The sequence below is a fragment of the Pocillopora verrucosa genome, chromosome 9 (assembly GCF_036669915.1).
Source record: "Pocillopora verrucosa isolate sample1 chromosome 9, ASM3666991v2, whole genome shotgun sequence".
NCBI classification, from domain to species: Eukaryota; Metazoa; Cnidaria; class Anthozoa; order Scleractinia; family Pocilloporidae; genus Pocillopora; species Pocillopora verrucosa.
Window position 1 is genome coordinate 2,602,946 of NC_089320.1, and position 17,900 is coordinate 2,620,845.

General features: G+C 37.4%; 2 protein-coding genes across 3 annotated transcripts; both read right to left on the reverse strand.

The window, feature by feature from the left end:
- Positions 1-481: 481 nt before the first annotated feature.
- Positions 482-7,092, reverse strand: LOC131791356 (glyceraldehyde-3-phosphate dehydrogenase-like). The gene is made up of 8 exons (XM_059108690.2): positions 6,980-7,092; positions 6,817-6,860; positions 6,626-6,725; positions 4,919-5,232; positions 4,122-4,260; positions 3,289-3,462; positions 2,020-2,204; positions 482-851 (listed from the first exon to the last, which is right to left on the reverse strand). The coding sequence occupies exons 2-8, from the start codon at positions 6,840-6,842 to the stop codon at positions 782-784; spliced, it is 1,008 nt and encodes a 335-aa protein (XP_058964673.2). The 5' UTR covers positions 6,843-6,860; positions 6,980-7,092; the 3' UTR covers positions 482-781.
- Positions 7,093-8,478: 1,386 nt separating this feature from the next.
- On the reverse strand, positions 8,479-17,411 carry LOC131791433 (cyclin-dependent kinase 11A). 2 transcript variants are annotated; one of them, XM_059108781.2, is made up of 13 exons: positions 16,983-17,411; positions 16,146-16,373; positions 14,380-15,738; positions 13,013-13,134; positions 12,706-12,811; positions 11,861-11,982; positions 11,552-11,659; positions 10,888-11,004; positions 10,732-10,803; positions 10,070-10,155; positions 9,859-9,931; positions 9,335-9,469; positions 8,479-8,633 (listed from the first exon to the last, which is right to left on the reverse strand). In XM_059108781.2, exons 1-13 carry the CDS (start codon positions 17,314-17,316, stop codon positions 8,535-8,537), a joined length of 2,961 nt encoding a protein of 986 aa, XP_058964764.2. In that variant the 5' UTR covers positions 17,317-17,411; the 3' UTR covers positions 8,479-8,534. The 2 variants fall into 2 exon arrangements, with proteins under 2 accessions (XP_058964764.2, XP_058964763.2); XM_059108780.2 differs by having other exon boundaries at positions 16,140-16,373.
- Between the last annotated feature and the right edge of the window lie 489 nt (positions 17,412-17,900).

Sequence of the window (17,900 nt, forward strand, 5' to 3'; positions counted from 1 at the left end):
GAGAAAGGGGTCTTACGTGGAGAAAAATATTTATTCGGTGTTTTGAAAACTAACAAACTGGTTGCTGGCGCCTAAACCAGTCGTTAATCGATGTGGCGATTTGTCTTTTTGAGTCTTTCACTACATGGTTGACAAAGGTTCTGTTCTCCAGGAGATAATTATTTAGACAATAATATCTGGTTCATTTCTATAAAAACGTTTTACGACAATGTTTTACGACCTAAAATGCTGATGCATATGCGCGTCGCTAATTCAACCTTTCTTTGAAGCTGCATTATTGGAAGAGCGTATAAATTACATCAGGACATCTGCTTAGTTTGATGGGGAAAATGTTCTTATGTATTTCGAATGCGACTAATAAATATTCGTGAAAAAAAGGACCAGAGGAGCGAGTCCAGATAAATGAAAATCTGGATAATCGAGGTTCGACAGTAATAGCTTATTTTACCGAGCAAACCGTTGAGAAAAGTCATTCTCTAACCAGGATCAATATTAAATTTAATACAGCTTTGTAGCTGAGCACCTAGCGCAGACAATCTTACAATTACAACACACACCATACATTATCCAGTTTTTCAAACACACACGTTTAAGATCCCTTGAGGCTTCTGAACAAACAACAGCTAAGAAATCATGATTCTACTACACTGAAATCAGTTCATGCCTTCTAGAGATACAGATTTGCCTGGTGCTAACACTAAATTCAAATGCCTTTTTCCTTAAGTTCCTTCATCATAGCAGCTAGTGATAACAAGGCTGCCGGTCTTCCAACAGTGTTTCATCACTCCTTGCTAGCAATGTATTTGATCAAGTCCACAACTCTGTGACTGTAGCCGTATTCGTTGTCATACCTGGTACACAAGAGAATTAGAAATTTTAGCGAAATCTGTGGCGCGAACAGAAAAAGAAAGAAAATTGAAAAATTGAGACTGAAAATTGTTGTGAGCGTGCCGGGCGGAACTTTAGGAGAGAGGTGCACCACAGTTAGCCTCACTCCCACAGTTCAGCGCGGCACACTAACGGCAGTTTTCACTGGATTTTTTTTTGTTTGTTTGTTTGTTTTATGTTAAACTCGCGCGACGGACTTCGCCGAAAAGAATGGACTGCTCGTAATCTCCATCTTACTAGCTCATAAAACATAATTATTTGGGTATAATTCAGATTTACTTGGTCATTAAAGCATAGGGTTGTTCGCAGAGTGCCTAGTTTCAGAAATCTTTTTTCTTTGAAAATTTCTTTTCTCCCTGTATTTAAACATCCCTCGATTGATTGTTTGGCTATTAGCACTGAAAAAGTAACGATGACTTTCACAGGAAGAGGGCCCAAAAAACAAAAACATTAAAAAATTGAACAAATAAATAATAATAATAATAATAATAATAATAATAATAATAGAGAACTTCTGTTATGAAAGAACTGACACCTTAGTAGTTAATGCTGTAGAATGCTGGTCAATGTATAAGAGGGTCAGATAGTAGGAATACAGAGACTTCCACGACATTCGTAAGTGTCCCTCAAGCTCCAAGGTTATCGTCATTCCCTCCAGAATTCACGCCCAAACATTAGTGAACTCTTCAAGGATAAGTGAACCACAACTAGCAAACCTAATCCTAGTGCTTGTAGCCTTAAAATCATTCATGCACTAACATCCCATCCATGGGAAAGTAGTAGTACTCATAGTCACTTCATGGTACATGAAGACCGGAATAATCTCCTGCTGGGTGAGTTAATAGGCTCCAGTACAGACTACACAAGGCTCAATTAATCAGCTATGATAGTCCACAATATGGAAATTCAATACTGGATGTGGAAAATCACCAAGCCAGCCTAGCACCCATGAGTGTAACTAAGCACAAGATGCCCTTTTTGAAACCCACGCCATACATGGTCTCAATTTAGACCATGTATGTTAAAAGCTGTTTGGCAAATTTTTGGGAAGATGACAGCATTGGCAAACTTTTGGCAAACACTTCATTCAACCACTGAGAGGTTAAAAAGCAAAAAAAACCCACATCTTACCAGGCAACAATTTTCACAAATGTTGGACTCAGTTGAATTCCAGCTTTGGCATCAAAAATGCTTGAGTGAGTGTCTCCAATAAAGTCACTGGAGACAACCTCCTCCTCAGTGTATCCGAGGTATCTTGACATGACCTTATCCTCAGAAACTTGCTTCATGGCAGCTTTGATTTTCTCATACTCAGTCTAAAAACAAATGAAGCTCATAGGGTGAATGGGTCTTTCCCAGGTGGAGGTGGATGGAAAATTACGATACTGTAAACTACTTCTTAAAAGCCTTGGCTTCAACAACTTTTTCATGGGTTTTTAACCCTTTGACTCCCAGATCAAATTTGTAATTCTCCTTACTGTCAACCATACAATTCATATAATGTTAGTTCAGAGAATTTAGTGTTGGATCAACTAATTATTCCCAAATTGATAATTTTCTTTATTCTCATCGCTGTATAGATATTGTAAGGAGAAATTCTGTCTTGGTCACTCATGGGAGTTAAAAGGTTAAGAGGGCTAATAAAAAGAGGGGCTTAGCACTTACAGGATTTCAATTAAAACTTTACACCCGAACATCAGTATCCATTTTCTCTATACATTTCTCTAACCATTACCTATGCCACTGACAAGGAGAGTTCACTTAACGATCAAAGCTTTTTAGCCTGGCAATCACTTCCTTTACTGTCATAATCTAATAATTGATTCAGCAGTTCTGTACATGCTGGTCACTTATGGCATTTAAAGGGTTAAGCTTCAATATGACATAATTAATTAAAGTCATTTTAATACAATACAATCAATACATTTGGAACAAGATTAAGATTAACAGCATGATCACAAAATGGAAGTTTAGATTTTTCCTTTGAGGTTTATGTTTACTTTCATACCACTAAAAATTTTCAGTCTAATTCACAGCAGAGTTCTTATCTCTAAAACCAAGAAAAGCTAGAGAGGGGAGGGAGAGGTTACAATTGGATGTATTTTTTACTTGTAGATGTGTCTACACGTGTAACCATATGGGGGGGGAGGGTTGTGCTCTTATATGCAACAGATTATAGTATTTTCTTGAATACATGCCCTATCTTTTCTTGCTCTGACAAAATTTTAAAAACACTGGCATTTTTGCAAGCTAAATTAAGTGAGAAAATAAGGTACTGTTAAAACAAACTTCTACACACATTAATTTTAGATTTTATGAGCTTCCAAAGCAAGTTAACAGAATCTCACAATGAAAATAACGAAAACTAACACTAATAAACAATTCATGGAATCCACTTACTGGTGTCTTCAAGCGGCAAGTGAGGTCCACCACAGACACATCAGGAACAGGTACCCGGAATGCCATGCCAGTCAACTTGCCATTCAGTTCAGGTATGACTTTCCCAACAGCCTTAGCTGCTCCAGTGGAGGCTGGTATCACATTCTGATACGCTCCACGACCATCCCGCCATTTCTGAAAAGGCATAAGAATAAACTGTTAACACCTTACAGTAATAAGCATCTCATTTTGCCCAACTGGATCACCCTTGAATCAAACATGGTCTTGACAATAAAAGTACTGATCACAAACTCAAGAAACTCTTGATTGTTAGTCCAATTCTCCTTATAATTATGTACCGCTGGAAATGCATAGGTAATAGTAAGAATAATATGCAAACCGATGCAGCACATATGCCAAACTTAGATCACTAAACTGGTGACTTAGATGCCCCAATTATTTAATCACAGCAAAGAGTGTTGTGAATATGTAAATGTTTTCTTTAAAATAGTCCAAACCATATTATGTTCTTGTTCTTGAGGTCACTGTTATTAAGACAGAAGAGGGGCATTTCTTAGGCATGTGAGTACACCCTTGTTACAAGTGCTGTGGCACAAGTGTCTTTTCACCCACAATCAAGTACTTGAGGAATGCTCTAACCTGAAAGAGGTGTAGCACTGTTTACAAGGGCCAGACCACCTACAAACTTCTCCCTCGAATCTTTCAGCAGGGAGAGAAGCATGCATCTTGCAGCGTTACTGATTAGGGCCCTACTTGCATGCTCGGTGTTTCTCAGCTGGTTGAACTCAAGACACCCCCTTGTCACAACCCTGAATTAAAAGAGATGGCATTACCTTCCCACTTGGACCATCCACAGTCTTCTGTGTGGCGGTAACAGCATGGATAGTTGTCATAAGTCCTTCTTCTATTCCAAATTTGTCATTCAACACTTTAGCCACAGGGGCAAGGCAGTTGGTGGTGCAAGATGCATTACTGTGGGATGGAAATACAAGGAAGGAAAATAATTAATTCCAGAGGCTAAATTTGCAGCTTACTAGTTGGGAAAGACAAACTCTCAAGAGGCAAATTGCCAAATACAATGAAAGAAGAGAAATTAACACTTAAACTCCCACAAGTGACCAAGACTGAATTTCTCCTTACAATATCAATACATTATCCAGCAGACAAGTGAAGAGAATTGGAAGAGAGTCGGTCTGATGTTGTACTTAAATACTTTATTTAGAGTTGTTTCATCTATTTTTTTAAAAATTAACCTGGGTATATCTACTTTCCAGTTGTTTACAGCTATGCTTCATCCTTAAACTCTGAAATCAAATTTGTAATTCTCCCTACTGTCAACTGTACAATTCTTATAATGTTAGTTCAGAGAATTTAGATTTGGATCAACTAATTATCCTCACATTGATCTTATTCTTTATTTTCATCACTTATCTGGTTGATATTGTATAAATAATGTTAGGATAAATTCTGTTTTGATCACTCATGGGAGTTTAAGGGTTAAAAGAGGACACTTTCACAGGAGGTGCAACTTATTTGTCATTACAGTCCTTAAATTATGAAATTCGACCCCACCCCATTATTTAACAGGGTTCCATTGACTTTATTTCTTGACTCTTGCTCTACTACATACCTGATGACAGTCATGCTTGAGTTATACTTGTCTTCATTTACTCCCATCACAAACATAGGGGCATCGGCTGAGGGTGCGGAGATGATTACCCTCTTGGCACCACCCTTAAGGTGTGCACTAGCCTTATCTACAGTGGTGAAAACACCAGTTGACTCAACCACATATTCAGCACCATTATCACCCCATGGGATTTCATCTGGATTTCTCTTGGCAAACACAGAGATTGGATTTCCATTGATTATCAGTTTACCATCCTTGGCCTCTACTGTTCCCTTAAATCTACCATGGGTTGAGTCAAACTTGAACATGTAAACCTAGACGATAAAAAAAATTGCAAGCCAAATAGTAAACCATCTATATGAGCAATTCAGTTTTACTAACTGAGTTGAAAACGTAAATTGGCCATGGTAAAGAGTTTAAAGGCTAACATTTCACATGTTAGCCCTTTGTCTATCGCTCTAACAAAGGGCTAATGCTCAAAATTTAAGCCTATAACTTTTTACGGTGACCAATTTACCTTTTTAACTCAGTTGATAACCCTAAATTACCCTGTTATACTCTCGCACTGACACAGCACCACAGTTTCTTTAGAAACTTACCCTATATTCATCTACACCAGCACTTTCTTTTAAAATAATTTTGAGAATAGTGCTTTCATTAATAAACAAAAAAAAAACCAATGAGGTGCACCTTTCTTTTTTTCACATCTGAACAAAAATTCTGTGATAGGGTGAATTTTGACCAAGTGTCCTAAAGTCCTAATGTCCTTAAGTTACAACCAAAGAATTAAAAAAAGCCAATCAGGGCACTAGTTTCCCAGAGAAAACTAGTCTTTACAAATTGTAGACAAAAATACTCTCTGAGCTGTGATTACAAAACCAAATGGCTATTGGTTTTACATTTGAATTTGATTGGTTGAGAAAGTAGTGCCAGATTCTTGGACCAATAAGAAGTCAAAGGAGCACAAAAGCACAGCAACACCAGAGTACTTTTGATGCTTGCAAAAAAAAGATTTCCCGAAATTTGCAACTAAGCTCCGTGAATCAATATCACAAGCTTGATTTCTCAAACAATTTAGTTCCTAAAATAAATATAACAACAAAATAAATGACTTCACAATAAGATCGCAAAAATTGGTGCAGATGTCACTTTCACCACATTGACATTACTTCGCGTGAAAATGAACGACTAATATGTAAAGGCATTCAGTTCTATCATTCTGTATAACAAACAAACAATATCAAAGTTTGTCGTTTTGTCCAAAAGGCTGATCAAAACTGTCCATGAGCAAATCTCATCTGGCGATCGCGCGACAGACGACATTGAATTACATTGCAGACCAAACTAGAAAGAAGAAAAATGACGACTTCTACGAAGATTAAAAGGTTAAGGTTTCAGAATATCTTTCTTGTGAGCTGGCCGATCTCAACTAAACGCCGCTCAACTATAGAAATTTAACCACAAGATCTGCATAAATTTATAACAGACTTGCTTATTTCATTGTAAGTTCAACTGAAGTTCTCTCGAACTAAACGAGCTGCTTTATGATCATCTTGCGAACCAAAGATGCAACAGAGAGCTGATATGACTAAAGCAATGACGGAATCTGTATGACATTAAAAAGAAGAAAAAATTTTTGATTACGTCACATAACATGTTAGATTGCTGCAATGATATTGGAGTTCTATTGCAGATGGCCTGACTTACCATGTAATCGAGGTCGATAAAAGGATCGTTCACAGCGACAACTTGGACTGCACCCTCTGACAGCGAGGCACGCATAACAAGTCGTCCTATGCGACCAAATCTGCAAGAAAAAAGCAAGGAGGCGATTTCAGTCACTGAAAATAAGCTGACATTGCCTCAAGAAGAAGAAGGAGCACTCAGTTCTAACTCACCCATTAATCCCGATCTTGACCACCATTGCGAGTTAGTATTTTCCCTGAAATTAAAAATAAACATTCTCTGATCAGATAAAGGAAAGGTTAACCTTGAACAAAACGGTACCGATTCGGAAGGATTTGTAATAAAAAAAAAAGAATTATTAGCCCAATAACTTACCTCCTGAGGCTAACAGACTTTTGCTGCCACGTTCACTGATAGAATGGAACGATTTGGAACCGGCGTTGCATATCGAACTTCAGGTGAAGCTGGTGCTAGCATTTGATTGGTCGAGACGAAGTCAGCTGACCAGGATCGTGAAGCCCTGCACGGAAAAATCACCTGATTGTTGATTGTTGTACTTTTTGTTCAAACAAAGTGAATTCAACGTCACAGATTCCTCGCGCGACGACTTGAGGTGAGATGAGCATGTGTCTCGAGCGTGGTTGCTCATTGCGAAGCACTGGCCGGGTGCGACTGTTTCTTTGGACTGTATGTGAACAGGGCTCGACTACGTCAAAGTTCTCCGCCAAATATGCATGACGGCTAAGGAAACAGGCATGCTATGCGGAGAACGCATGGTAACGAAAAATAAAGATTGTCCTTAATGTAACAGTCCATCAGAGGCAGCTGAAACAAGATTTACTTTAATTCTCATTACCTTTTTTGGTCGATAATGTACGAATAATATAGAGAGAAACTAGATGTTAATCACTTCTAGGAGTTAAAGGGTTAAAACTCTTTAGGCCAGTTATTAAAACAAAGTTTAGTTAATGTTAAGCAAAAACGCATTCTAAACTATCTTAAATTTAGCTGCATAATATGCAGCTAAATTTAAGAAATTCAATATATTATCTGCACATTAATTTTTGTGAACAGCATTAAGGGGGCCATAATTTAACTCAGAGAGACAATTATTTAATGAAAACAACCCTCCTAAAGAGAATATGCAAGGCTCTGCTTACGTAAAACCACAGTTTGAGTTAGACCTCATGTGAATAACAGGCCCTCTAAGTCCAGAAAATGGACAAAATTTGTTATTATTTGGAAATAATAATAAAAAAAACTTGGTATAGTGACACATTTTGGAAGAATACAAGCCACAGAAAGCCCCTTCCTCTATAAAAAAAGTAATGCCAACAACTGTGTTGTGTTCAGTAATATGGTCTTGAGTGTTTTCTGGTTTGAGATTGTTCAGTGAACAGAGAATTAAACCCTTTACACCCTAACATCAGTATGCATATTCTCCATACTGTCCTTTGTACATATCCTACTGTTCTGACAAAAAGAATTTGTTTCACAATAAAGAGTTTCTCTAGTTGGTGATCATTTCCTGTATTCCTGTGACCTTACGATGTGATTGAGGGGGGATTTCATAGGGAGAATTTAGTTGCAAGTCACTCTACAGCAGAGATTGCAACTATGGAAGTAAATGCTTAACAGTCATTATTTCAGCTACAATCATTGTGAACATCATAACTTTACCCATTCATTTTCCCACTTCTTCTAAAAGTCTACCATCCATTTATCATAATTTCAGCTTTTGGGATTTGGTGTTGAGGCACATACTCTCTATTTCCTATCAGATCTTTTTCTTTCTACTCATCACATGGTTCACATAAGTAATGCAAAATCATTTATTTTTTTCCTCCTTAACAAAGGAAATATTTACAATAAAATGTACAAACACTGTTAGGTTTTTATGTCAACTGGAAACAGATACAATGTAAGGCGACTAAAACTTGAGAGTGAATCCAGCAACTGCTGCAGATCCCTTCTGGGAAGTTGGCATGCGGAATCCCAAGCTGCCACTGCCACTGTCACCCTCATCTGCCTGAATGAACAAATAAACAAAAAGATAAATTTATAATAAATAAAAGATAATAATAAAATTATTCATTAAAATACTGAATCAGAACCACAACAAAGATAGATAAAAATACAGCTAATATAATAAGTTACTAAACAAGAAAAAATTATAGAAAATGATGAGTCAGTCAATTAGTCAATGAATCACACAATCAGGCAGTAGATCAATCGATCAGTCAGCAAATCAGATGATCAGTCCTGAAGTCCATCAGCCAGTGAAGAGACAGTCCATCAGTCAGTAAGACAAGAGTCAGTAAATCAATACATCAATCAATCATTCAGTCAAAAGGCAGTCACTTAGTCAGTCATTCAGACAGTAGTTTAGTCAGTCAGTCAGTCTCAGTCAGACAGTCAATCAAAAAGTCAGTCCATCAGACAGTCATTTAATCAGTGAGTCAGTGAGTCACTGAATCAGCCAGTTAAACAGATTAAAAGCCACCTAGTCAGTCACTCCATCAGTCAGTTTTTCACTAAATAAATCCGTCAATTACTGTCAGCTTTTTTTCAATAACTCAACTTATCCCAGCTATCACTTAGTCAACCAGTCCTTCAAACTGACACATCACAAATCTGTGCCTTGTTTCATAAAAAATGACAAATTCCTTACCAAGAAACTGAACCATCTACCACTATTGCAGTAAGAAAGAATCAAACTCTGGTACTCACCAGCTTGGCAAACATAGCCCCTCCCTCGGGGGCTTTGGGACTGTGTTCTACATCTTTTCTCTTGGGCCTTTTTGCCATTTCACTCTTAGCTGGCCATGTTGGAAACATGGAGGGGTCCACAGGTTGGGGAGATTCCTAAAGGAAGTGGAAAGGAAAAAATCTTTGCTGTCAGAAGAAGGCAAGAATCAAAAGCTTTTGGTAAGTTACCAGAGAGAGCATACACAGCCCTGCCACAAAGTAAAAGGACTTTGTAGACTTTCCGTGATTCTGAGGATATTCATATTTTTGGTTTTGGGGCAGAGTGCTTCTCCCTCGTGAGTCACAACCAAAAAGGAATCATCTTTGTTTTCTTAGGTCTCAAACAACTGACCTTTTTCCTTTGCTCATATTTTCATAAATATTGTTCTCTTTCCTTGTTTGGTTCAATTACCTATAATTATGGCTAAAGTAACAGCAGAAACTGATACACTTTATATGCTATCTACTAAAGTGTAATCTATATTATGAAATAAGTATGCACTTACGGAGAAATATGCATGCTTCAAAGCATCCTCAGCTGTAATTCTTTTCTTTTTGCCTGGATCATATGTCAAGAACCTTAGAAAGATTAAAAAAAGGTGATGTTTCCTTGAAATACATGTAGCATGACATCAAATTCTCTCAACAAATTAACTAGGAAATGAATAGCAGCCACAAAGGAGAATTTGAAGTGGATGTTAGGAGTTGAAGCTTCACCTGTTTAACAAATCAAAGCCTTTGTCTGTGAGGTAAGCTCCAAACCTGTTTCTCAAATTGTTGTAAGGATAGTCGGTGAAAGTCATCTAAAAGTAAAAACATTTAAATACATTCAATAACAGACTAAATAAATGAGTTATAAGAACTTCCTTTTGTCTAAGTTTGGAAAATTCAGAATGAGACTCTTTATAACATCCAAGTAGCTCTAGAAAAACTGTACTTGTCCATGAAAAAGACAGACCAAAGAGTAATGAAAACTGATGCTGCTTTTCAGTGGAAAGTAATCACCAAAAATGGTCACTGGAAAACCCAAAATTGAAGTGAAGTAGCCAGATGAAAGTTAAAATAAAAACCAAACAAAAAACAAAGTTGCCTGGTAATTGTTTTTGGAGAAAGGAGAAATTTTCATAAAAGAAAAAAAAAATGGAGCTTAAAATAATGTTATTTTTAAGCATTAAATTTTTTATGTCAGTCTACCTTTGGACCATCAATAAGGGAAGCTTGTCACATGACCACAGAGTACTGAGGTTACCAACCAAGTGACATATGCTTCATATGTAGTTACCAATTAAACAAAATTTTTTCTTATTCAAAAGAGTTACAACTTGGAGTTTTAGGTGATCAAGTAAAAATATAATAACTGTTATTAGTAATAAATGTACCTTCTGTACTGCTGGAAGCTCTGAATACGATGGAGGACCTGGCCAAATTTTGTCACTTGGTGTGCCAAGCTCCTAAGAAGGAAAAAAAATTATCAAACACTCATGTTTAATCAATCTTGAAAAGAGCAACTAATGATCATAATAATGTTGTCTTACTTTAAATATTCTGTTGATCTGGTCTATCTCAGATTTGCCAGGAAACAATGGCTTCATGGTCAATAACTCTGCAAATATACAACCAACGGACCAAAGATCTATGGGGGTGGAGTACTCCTTAAAAACAAAACCACAAAGAGCAAAATTAATGTTATTTGATATTTCACTCATCAATAAATGAACTACAATAGAACAAAAAGTAAAATATTTCGAGATACATGTTTGCATCCAAGTTCATTTCACTACTAGGTACATTTGTGTGTCCTGAACCACAAGAGAGAACCCAAAACTTTGTGCAACATTGGGCAATGCACTATTCTCCTGACCACACCTTGGCTGTGAAATTAGCATTGTGGCTAACTCTGTTGTGGAGGTTGATGTGACATCTGCATGTACAAGCATATGTACTCCAACAACAATGAAGAAAAGGGCAAATCTTTATGAAGCAGAGTTATGAAGAAATCTTTATTTTATGCAACTTTTCTTTTTCTCACTTTAACATCAAACCACAAAAACTACATAATTTTGTAAGTCTTTCAAATGTTGCAGCCCACTGCCAAAGATAAGTCACCAAATAAGCAAACTTCATTGCAAACTTAGTAGCCAAAATCTTTTCGATCGATCGATCGCTGTGAAGTTGAATATCAAGAAGAAAAAAGAGTACCTTGGTGCCTAACAAGAGTTCAGGGGCTCTGTACCACAGAGTCACCACGACAGGAGTGTAGTTTTTCAGTGGAGAACCATACTCCCTTGCAAGTCCAAAATCACCAACCTAAAGAGAATTGATTGAGTGGATATGAAGGTGCACTACAATAAATGCTTGGATTTACCAGCTCATCAACAAACTACTGCATCATGCAGTACTTATAAGTATAAGAATGCTATTAATTTCATATACCATTTTAAACATTGTTTTACTGCAGTTTCCCTTACAACTATTTCTTTGGTTTTGCATTCTTTAGTGTTAACAAACCTTTAAGATTCCCTTATTACTGAGCAGTAAGTTAGAGGCTTTTAGATCCCTGTGCAGTATCCAGTTGTCATGGAGATGAGCCACAGCCCGTAGAAGTTGAATCATAAGAGTTTTGATTTCACCTAAATATATGAAAAAAGAAAAAGTTTACTCGTCATGTGAAAATTTGTTACTTGTTACATATCTAGCCAGTCTCACAATTAATCTTCAATAGATATTTTTAAAGTACCAATACATACATTTGTACAGTCATGTACATCAAAGATTAAAAAAAGGGCCTCTAATGTGATGGGTAATAAATTTTAGAGTGCAGAAACAAGGACAAGGTTAATTAGATTTAAAGGCAATAGGACTTTAAAATTTTGTCACAAGTTCTGATGAAATGAAAAGTCCAACCTCTGCCACACAAAAATTTTTAAGAAATTCATGACAAAAATAACAATAACAATGAAACAGTTCCACCTCAATTATCACAACCTCCATTACCTGCATTTTCTTATTACACAGACTTGTTTCTCTGGTTCCATTGCATATTAACCTCAATATTCATATTTTTTTAATCCAGACTCTCAATTATCCAGGCTATTAAGCCCAGTCCCAACAAGTCACAATAAGCAAGGTTTGACTTTAATTTCAGCAATAATAATAAACAAATTTCCATCACAATATTTTTCTTCAACTGCTAAATCGCAGTATGAAATTACTTACAATGTAATTTTATACTGTATATTACACATTGTACATTGAATGCAGACTGAAATAAAAGCATTAATTAAAAGTTGATAGACCTATTTTGAAGTCTCATCCAGTGCCTCTTTTCAACTCAATGCAAAAAAGTAGCTTACCTATTCTGAACCCCTGTGTCATGTGCTCCATAAGAACTTTTAGATCATGTTCAACATAGTCCATTACAATGTATATCTTGTCCATATTGCTGCCTACAACAATTTCCTACAGAAAGAGGAAAAAATAAGCATTTAAAGAGAGCAAATAACATAAATTTAACAAGTAATATTTCCTTGGTTTTTGTAATTATGTTCACTTTTCAACATTTCTGTCTTCTTTCTTTTGCATATCCCATATTTTCATTCGTAATAGCAACATACATTTTTCAACAGAGAAATATGGAAGCATATTAACCAGTACACTTACTCTAACTGTGACAATGTTCGGATGCTGTGCTTTCAAAAGAGTGTTGATTTCCCGTAAAGATGTGATTGGAAATCCTTCCTTCTCTCTTTCCATCTTCAATTTCTTCAAAGCAACTATATCACCTGTTGACATAAAGAGGAGGGGGTTTAATAAATGAAACAGGTGATAGCAGAAAGATATTCATTCACTAGAGGGTATTTACTAATTTTGATATAACACTCTTGGGGTAAGAGACATGGTGGCTTTGTGGTCAGTGGGCTTGATTGGAAAGGTCTAGATTTGAGATGTGGGCTTGTCATTGTGTTGTGTTCTAGTGCAAAACACTTTCACCTCAGAGTTCCTCTCTCCACCCAGGAGTATACATGTAAATGGGCACAGGTGAATTGTCAGGAAAGCCTGAAGAAATGTTTAGGGGGTAACCTTTTGATGGATTGGCATCCCATTCAGGGAACTGGGATCAGCTCTGGCTGGATGGGCCACTTGGCTAAAATACAGACTTTTTAAAAAAATTTTTTTGTTTTGTTTTGTTTTTTTGAATTTTTAATGCTTGGGGTACGAGATTGGCCTATCATTAGCATGTTGGAAGGTAAACTGAGAGGTTTGGAAGTTCAAGATGGGGGCATGTCATTGTGTTGTGTTCTAGAGTTCCTCTCTCCAGACAAGAGTAGAAATGGGTACAACTAAGTTGGAGAAACCTGACAGAATTCTGGACTAGCATTCCCTATAGGGAAAGAAGTTAATTAGCTGAATTACACATACATTTGACTGGTTCTTACTTATGATCAACTGGAAGAGAAATGTCTAAATGACATCACCATTAACCCTTTGCACCCTCACATCAGTACCAATATTCTCCACACTGTTCTCTATATATTTGCTAAGGTGCTGATAAGGAGAATTTGTTTAAAAATAAAGAGATTCTTTTGTTAGTGACCATTTTCTTTATTCTCATGACCTTAATGTGTGACTCAGGGGTGATATTGTAAGGAGAAATTAGATGCTAGTCACACTTAGGGGTTAAAGGGTTAACAACAGCTTGCTTTTTTATCATACAAGTATAAACAAATAAATTCCATGTTGCTGTGGGTCTGTAATACACAGTAGATCACAAGAAGATGCCAAACAGTCACAAGAATATCAGTGACATACTCAGCTGCGTCTCATGCCCTGCTTGCTGTATTTTGTTCCTACCATATTTTTATTTCATCTGTGATCTACATGTATTACTGAACAGATGCACGCCAACATACAATCTATTTGTTAAGTAACAATCTTGTGAATTATGCATGGAAGGAATGGTGTCTAAGAGGGATAACTTGTTTAATAAATCACATTTTTAATGGTCCACAACACAACAAGAATCAAACCTGTTCTTTTGTCTTTAGCTCTGTATACAACCCCATATGTTCCCTCTTCAATTCTATTCAACCACTGAAACTCTTCCACATTCCTACAGCCACGAACAGCTGGATAGTATGGAGGGAGTTTGGCTTTTTCCTCTTCCTCGTCATCTTCTTGTTCACCATCAGAAAGCTTCATTTCAACATCTGAGGGAACTCCTTGTTTTTCATCTTCAACACTGCTACCCTCACTTTCTATGTCAACAACTTCGTTAGTGAACTGTCTCCTTTCACGATCTGTCAGGATTAGTGACTTTCCTTCCTCTTTCTTTGGTTCATTTTGGGGAACATCTTCTTCAACATCTTTACTTTCCTTGTTACTCTTCTCTGAAGCAGAACTACTCCTTTTGCTGCCACTGTAGTTTTTCCTATCTTTGCCTTTTGTTTCACGGTTCGAAGAGTCCTCAGTAGAAGACCTGACACGCTTCTCTGAGTCCTTGCGTGATCTGTCTTTTTTTCTCCTCTCCACATCCATCTTAGACTGTTTTCCTCTTGCATCTGGTCTCTCTGATTTCAGCTTAGTGCTATCCTTTGGGTATGATCTGTGCTTATCATGATCAGATCTTCCCTTCTCGTAAGATCTTCCTTTACTTTTGCTTTGTGAGTGTCGACTTTCTGTATCACCTTGATACTTTCCTTGGCCTTTTCCCTTCTCCCTGACCCTTTCTTTATCACCTCTCATATCAGAGGAGCCTTGTCCCTTTCCTCTGTGTTCTCTTTCTTCATAATGATGTCTCTCTGTTTTCAGTTTATGTCTATGTCTCTCATCACCTGGTCTTTGACGTTTAAGCTGTTGCAATTCCTTATGAAGATCTTCTGTTTCAAACTCCTCTGTCTTCATGGTTTCAGTCTTTTCCACAACTTCTTTGTTTACTTCTTCTTGTTCACTTTCTTCTGAACTGTCACTCTCACTTTCGTCTTCTTCACTTTCCTCTTCCTCACTTTCCTCCTCGCTGCTGTCCTCTTCTTCGCTAGAACTTTCATCACCCTCATCATCATCATTTTTCTTCAAAACCATCTCTTTTGGTGCACTTTTCTTTAACTCAGGTTCCCTCAGCTGCTTTACTTTGCTTTCCTTTTGCTCACTCTTGGAAACTGCTTCCTCTATCTTCTCATCTCCATCATCGTCATCATCATCACTGCTACTCTCTTCACTATCACTTCCAGATTCAGAGACACTGCTTTCTTTCTTCCCCTCTGCCATTTCCTTCCTCCCTTGCTGAACTCTCTTGGTGGCAGTTGCTGTCTCAGTGTCTTCTTCACTTTCTTCTTCATCAGAATCCTCTTCTTCACTTGATTCATCTGTCTTCTTTTCTTGTGTTACATCTGCATGGATAAATTCAAATAACAATAATTATAAACAAGAGTGCTGTGAAGCCAAACAGACCCAAAAGAGTTACCGTTTAAAAACCCGATGATGTATTAAAGCAAAGTATATCGATCGACATGACCTCAAACTCATTTATTGATACCATTTTAATTATCATGAACCTATTACTGCTGAGAACTGATTGTTAACTCTCCCTTCCTCCTGCTACACATTACCTTGTAAATTAGTAACAAGAATTTGGTGTTAGATCAAGATATCAAATCCACCTGATAAGTTTGATTATTCTCATTATCTGTTTGCTATAAAGTGTATGGATATTATAGGGAGAATTTGCATGTTCATCACTTCTGGGAGTTTAAGGGTCAAAGGGTTTGAGAGCCCACTGCTGTATTCTTACCTTTACCTCTTTGTTCTGCAGCATCATGTTTCTCTTCAACCTCAGGATTACTAATAGATGAGTACCTTCTTGATCTGCTCTCACTCCTTCTACTTTCAGAATCAGATGGGTCGCTCACAATTTCACCTTCTTCTTCTTCTGTTTTCCTCCTCCTGTTCACCTGGACCCCACTGGTTCCACCATCATGATATGAGGGTTGCTTCAACTTTTTCGGAGTTCTACTTGGTGATGATGCTGAAATTGTAACAATGATGATTGAAATACATATTACAGGGCTCATACAGAGCAGGAATTTCCTCTCACTTTCCAGGCGGAGTTTACAGGTACATGTGTGTGTATAATCACATAGCTGGGGAAGAATAGCAGTTTTCAAGCAGCAAGTAGGCTGCAATCTTTTGGGTCCCCATGGAGAGAAGACATAAATTTGGCTAGTAAATGTACAACCAAAGTTTTCAAACTGGCTACCTGAGAAGAGCAGCATATCAAAAGCAAGTCGAAGTTTTTACGCCTGTATTGATTGATGTTCATGATATAACTGGAGGTAAAACGTTTGCAAAAAATTAAATTAATGATCCGTCTTGAAAACTTCCTACTTTCGTCTAGCTTGTCCAAGAAACAAGCCTTGTGAGGTCCTGTGAGCCTGCAGAAAAGAGCGACAGCTAATACTAGACTTTTACTTCGAGGGAGCTTTCGGTAACTTTACCTCTCTAAATGGCGACACTGGAAAAATTGGGTTAGAGCCCGGTCAAAAGGTTGCCCAAAACTGAACATTATCTGATTGCGCTAGTTAAGTGTGTTGGCCACGATAGAAGACAAGTGATCATTTGTACCTGATCTACCTACCTGAAGACAAACTAGTTTGCTCAGGACTAAGCTGGTAAATGACTTCGCTTTCTGTTCCCTGAACCGCCGGAGAACTTTGTTTCGAGGAAGGCTTCCGATCTCGTCTGGCTGAATCTACTGGGCTAGCAGTTCCCGAATTGTCAGTTGGTGATCCATTGCGTTCCTCTCCGGAGGCATCATCAATTTCAAGGCGTCTTCGTTTTTCTAGTCGAATTTCATCCAGAGTTTTTATCCGAAAACGTTCTTCCGCCTTGTCCAGGCTGTCATCTTTTTCATCGTTGATTTCTGACTCAGCGGGTCTTTTGAGGCTTTGCTTAGAAGGATTTGAAGACATATTGCGCTGAAATGATCAGGTGAAGTATCACTGATCTGAATGTTAACAATTCATTCGAGAACTACAGGCCGCACGACCGCCATCACTAAGCTCTTTACTCGTTCTCATTCTTCTTTGCAGTGTGCGAGGATGCTAAGCTTCTGGCATGAATTGAAGGTACGTAACGCGTGCAAAAACAGGCAATTATGGTACTGGAAATTTCTCAACAGTACAATTAAAGAGGACTCAATTGATTAAACTCGGGGCTGTCTAAATTAAGGAACCGTAAAAAGTAGAGTGCTTTCTAACACGGGTATTTCAAAACTGTTAAAAAAGGTAAAATAACCCTAAGCAAAATTAAAATTGGAGTATTAATTACAGGGCTGTAAGCCAATTTAAAATAGGACATTAATATTCACAATAGGACCAATGAAATAATCTGATCCACCACCCTTTAACATCCTTATATCAGTATGCATATTCTCCATACTGTTCTCTACCGATTTCCTTGGGTACTGACAGAGAGAATTTAATTTTCAAACAATCAGAAGCTTCTTTAGTTGAGATGATCATTTCCCTTATCCTCTTGACCTTAATGTGGTATT

Bases quoted from the DNA above. Each gene is read 5' to 3' on its own strand.
- LOC131791433 (XM_059108780.2), bottom strand. From the start codon at position 17,316: ATGTCTTCAAATCCTTCTAAGCAAAGCCTCAAAAGACCCGCTGAGTCA. The intron at 11,660-11,860 runs GTTTGTTAACAC...AATTCTCTTTAG, and splicing joins GTAATAAGGGAATCTTAAAG to GTTGGTGATTTTGGACTTGC. The intron at 9,932-10,069 runs GTGAAGCTTCAA...AATCTTTCTAAG, and splicing joins GGCTTTGATTTGTTAAACAG to GTTCTTGACATATGATCCAG.
- LOC131791356 (XM_059108690.2), bottom strand. From the start codon at position 6,842: ATGGTGGTCAAGATCGGGATTAATGG. The intron at 6,726-6,816 runs GTGAGTTAGAAC...TTTTTCTTGCAG, and splicing joins GTCAAGATCGGGATTAATGG to ATTTGGTCGCATAGGACGAC. The intron at 3,463-4,121 runs GTAATGCCATCT...ATGCCTTTTCAG, and splicing joins TGGATGGTCCAAGTGGGAAG to AAATGGCGGGATGGTCGTGG.